Genomic DNA, 3,512 nt, shown 5'->3' with positions numbered 1-3,512 from the left:
CCCCGCTCCCAGCCCCCGCTGTCCCTTTCTCGTCGGTCTTCGCTCCATCCCGCGCCCCCCCGGCCGCATCCCCGGCCTTGCGTAGATCGCAGCCCCGGGGCTGCGCCGCGCTGGCGGCTGCTGGGCTGCGGGCGCCCCCTGGTGGCAGAGCGGGGCCTACAGCTGCGGAGGTGGAGTTGGGTTGGAAGAGGCCTCAGGGACCTTTTGGCTCCAAGCCTTCCAGCCTGGCCTTGAGCACTTCCAGGGATGGGGCACCCACAGCTTCCCAGCAGCCTGTCCCAAATGTCAGCTTCTGAGGTCCTGCAGCCCTTCGAGCACTCTCGTCGTCTGCTCTGGACCCAACAGCTCCATGTTGGGCCCCAGAGCTGAACGCAGCCCCAACCACCCCCCGTGGACATCACTGAGGTCTCTCCAGAGCAAAGCATTCGGTGGCTTTTATTGAGGAGAGGGGCAAGCAGGGACGGGTTCATCCCCTCTCCCATCCTCTCCCAGGGCCACACATCATCACTCCCCAGCCTCAGGGAGCTCAGGAGAGCAGCAGGGCTGCCAGGAGGCTGGGCAGCAGGAGGCAGCCACCAGCAAGGCTGGGGGGAGGCTGGGGAGAGCCATTGCAGAGATCGGTGTCACAGCAGTGGATGCGGACCCCCGGCAGCTCCTGCTGCTGGCAGTGACGGGAGGTGGCACAGCCGCTGGTCAGCAGGATGCCCAGGACCACTGCAAGGCAAGCAGATGGCAGAACATCAGGGATGGAGGCCGTGAGGTTTGGGGTTTGCTTCGGACTGGTTTGATCAGCTTCCCCTGCCATGACGGCCCTGCCATAAGGCAGACTCACCACTTTCAGTCTTAATGCAGAACCGGTGTTTGAAGCCCTGATGGGAGTGTGAGCAGGTGATCACCTCTGGGTTCGAGCACCCCGTGTCCACGTACTTGGTGCCAACAATGATGTTGCAGCCGTAGCACCGGAGCCCAGACACTGAACAAGAGCATATAAAACACAGCTGGATTTTTCCAGGGGAAAAACACTTGGGCTCCTTCCTAGCTGCTCTCTAACGAAGCATTTGCGGCGTTCTCTGCCTTGCCAGGTTGCATTAAGCACTGAGTCAGAGACTAAATCTGCCCGTCACTTGTTTACCCGTTGGGCACAAAAGCACAAAACCAACTCCCGCTAGAGGTCAGTAAGAAATCAAAGATTAGCAATAAATTTGAGCTGAGATCCAACAGTGGAAACAAGGGAGCTTTGAAGCAGGGTTTGGAAAGAATAAGTGAAACCTCCAAGCCATAGATACCATCAAGCTCAGCTGCTCTCAGAAACAGCTTTTGCCTGTTTCTACAAAATTCTCTGGTTCAAGCACAGTTTGGTTTCCTCCCTGTTTTTATCACAGACCATCAGGGAGGAAAACTAGCCCAGAATCAGGATAGAGAGAATAAGAGCAGATGCCTCAGCAGTTTGTCCCCGTGGGCTCTGCATAGGGCAGCTCAGCCCTGTCCTGCAGGAACAACATACCTGAGAATGCTTCCCCTAAATCAAAATAGGAATTGAGCCATTTCTCACATTCCATTAAAAAAAAAAATAATTAAAAAGGAGATTCTTTCCCATCATCCATAGATTTTAAGGCAAACGCAGTACGTGACCCCTGTGTTTGCTGATTGCAGAAATCACACTGCAGGCTTCTTCTCGCCATTGCCTTCCCCCTGCCCCAGAACGATGCTCACAGCCCTTGCTCATTTGCTCCCAAAGCATTTTCAGGTGCTGCGTGAGCCTCCCTGGGCACGGCAAGAGGTTCACCGAGGAAAGGAAGCTGCTGGGATCCCAGCTGCTGGCCCACACTCCTCACCCACCTGCCCTCATTTTATACAAAAACACAACGACTTTATCTCTCTTCCTAAAACCACCAACGTGGCAACGCGCAGCTACATCACTCGAGCTGGGAATTCCACCAAATTCACCCCGAGAATAAATCGCACGTTAGCAAGCAGGGTTTGAGATGGAGGCGAAAGAGCACGAAGCGCTCTGCGCCCATCAGTACTTACCCTCTGGGAGGACAAACACCACGGTCAGCAGAGACAGGATCCCATGGGCACCTCCACGCATGTGTCCTGAGAGCATGGGGGCACGGGCTGCCTGTCCTCCCAGCTTCCACACACCGCTGGCTTCCCACCTGCGAGCCCCGTGTCGAATAAAGGCAGATCGGCAGGTCTGGCTGCTCCCCGCTCCTCCAGCCCCGTGGCACCGAGTCCTGTGATGTCGATGCTTTAATTTCTTCCTTTTCCTCACGAGAAATTCTCTGGTTCTCTCAGTTTGTGCACAGACGTGAGCGCGTCTGTGCTACCCTCGGTTATTTCTGTCCTATTTCCTCTGTCCACGATCGCTTCCCATTAATACTACTGTGCAGCAGCTCTTGGAGAGAAATTCTCCCTAATCAAGATTTAGTTTTAAATCCACTTCAAAATCCTCTAATTCAGTTGGATTAGGCAGAAGGGGTTTGGGGAGATGTGTGTTTTTACTTTTTTTTCCCTCTTTCTCCTCTCTGAGCTGCCTCGTCTTCACAAACAGCCCCACTGGCTCTGTGACATGTTCTATTTAAAGAGGGGAGGAATATTTTTATTAAAAAGAAGCAGTCAACTCATTTTAAATCCAAAGCTTGGGATTCTCCGCCAAAGCACAGCCACAGGGACGGCTGTGGGGTTGAAGGAAGACCTGATGGAAGTCGAGGTGGGTTTGGGTATATTTTATGCACCTATTTCTTGAAACAGTGAGATGCCAAATGAGGCTAAGCCTGGGGGAGTCCAGCTAGGGCTGCTCGAGGTGAGGGTCAAGGCCATGAACAATGCACACAGCCCTGTGGGTCAGGATCAGCATCGCAGCCACGTGGGACCCCACGGACATCACCAGCCACAGGATCCATCCCCAGATCCCCACTGGCTCCCCCAGCAGTGTCCCCAAGAGCAAAGCCTGAGCTCTGAGCGGAGCTAATGGGACTTGGAGAGCTAATGCTTACTAATAAGAGAGCGCAACCGAATGCACGGGATTAAAAAATTAAAATGACAAAATAAGCTGCTTATGCAGTGCATCCAGCAGCCACATACCAGCACCTGAAACTTACCCACCCAGGGCAGCCTAGGGCTGATATGAGACCCCAGCCCAGTGGGTATCTCTGCTGCCAGCCTAAGCCCTCAGGCAGACAGACCCATCTCCATCCCAGCATCTTCATTAGCCAGCATACTCATTAATATTTCACTGGGAGGCAGGACAAAGTTGTCCGAGCGTGGACACCTGCAGCTACAGGGGTAGCAATTAGCACCTGGGAGAGGTGCCCAAGTGATGCAGCTCGCTTATTCAAATCGCTTGAACCACCCACGGTGCCTCGCTTGCTTCAAAACAATGTTATTATAGCGCATCTCACCCAGCAGAGCCTGGGGGAGAAGGGATAAAACGCAGGAAATGGGATTGATTTAAACACACGCATAAATCAGAGCATTCAATAAGGAGGGGAGGCTGACTTTTAATCCCT

The 3,512-nt window shown here is 53.8% G+C and overlaps 1 protein-coding gene across 1 annotated transcript; it reads right to left on the bottom strand.

Moving 5' to 3' along the window:
* Window positions 1-526: 526 nt before the first annotated feature.
* On the bottom strand, window positions 527-2,107 carry LOC306953764 (uncharacterized protein; the record flags this gene model as incomplete). Its single annotated transcript, XM_079544737.1, has 3 exons — window positions 527-714; window positions 833-973; window positions 2,032-2,107. 3 exons carry the CDS (start codon window positions 2,105-2,107, stop codon window positions 527-529), a joined length of 405 nt encoding a protein of 134 aa, XP_079400863.1.
* Window positions 2,108-3,512: the final 1,405 nt, after the last annotated feature.

Source organism: Tetrao urogallus (genome assembly GCF_951394365.1).
Source record: "Tetrao urogallus genome assembly, chromosome: 19".
Classification (NCBI taxonomy): Eukaryota; Metazoa; Chordata; class Aves; order Galliformes; family Phasianidae; genus Tetrao; species Tetrao urogallus.
The sequence above is the reverse complement of the archived record's forward strand: the minus strand, read 5'-3'. Positions and strand labels throughout refer to the sequence as shown.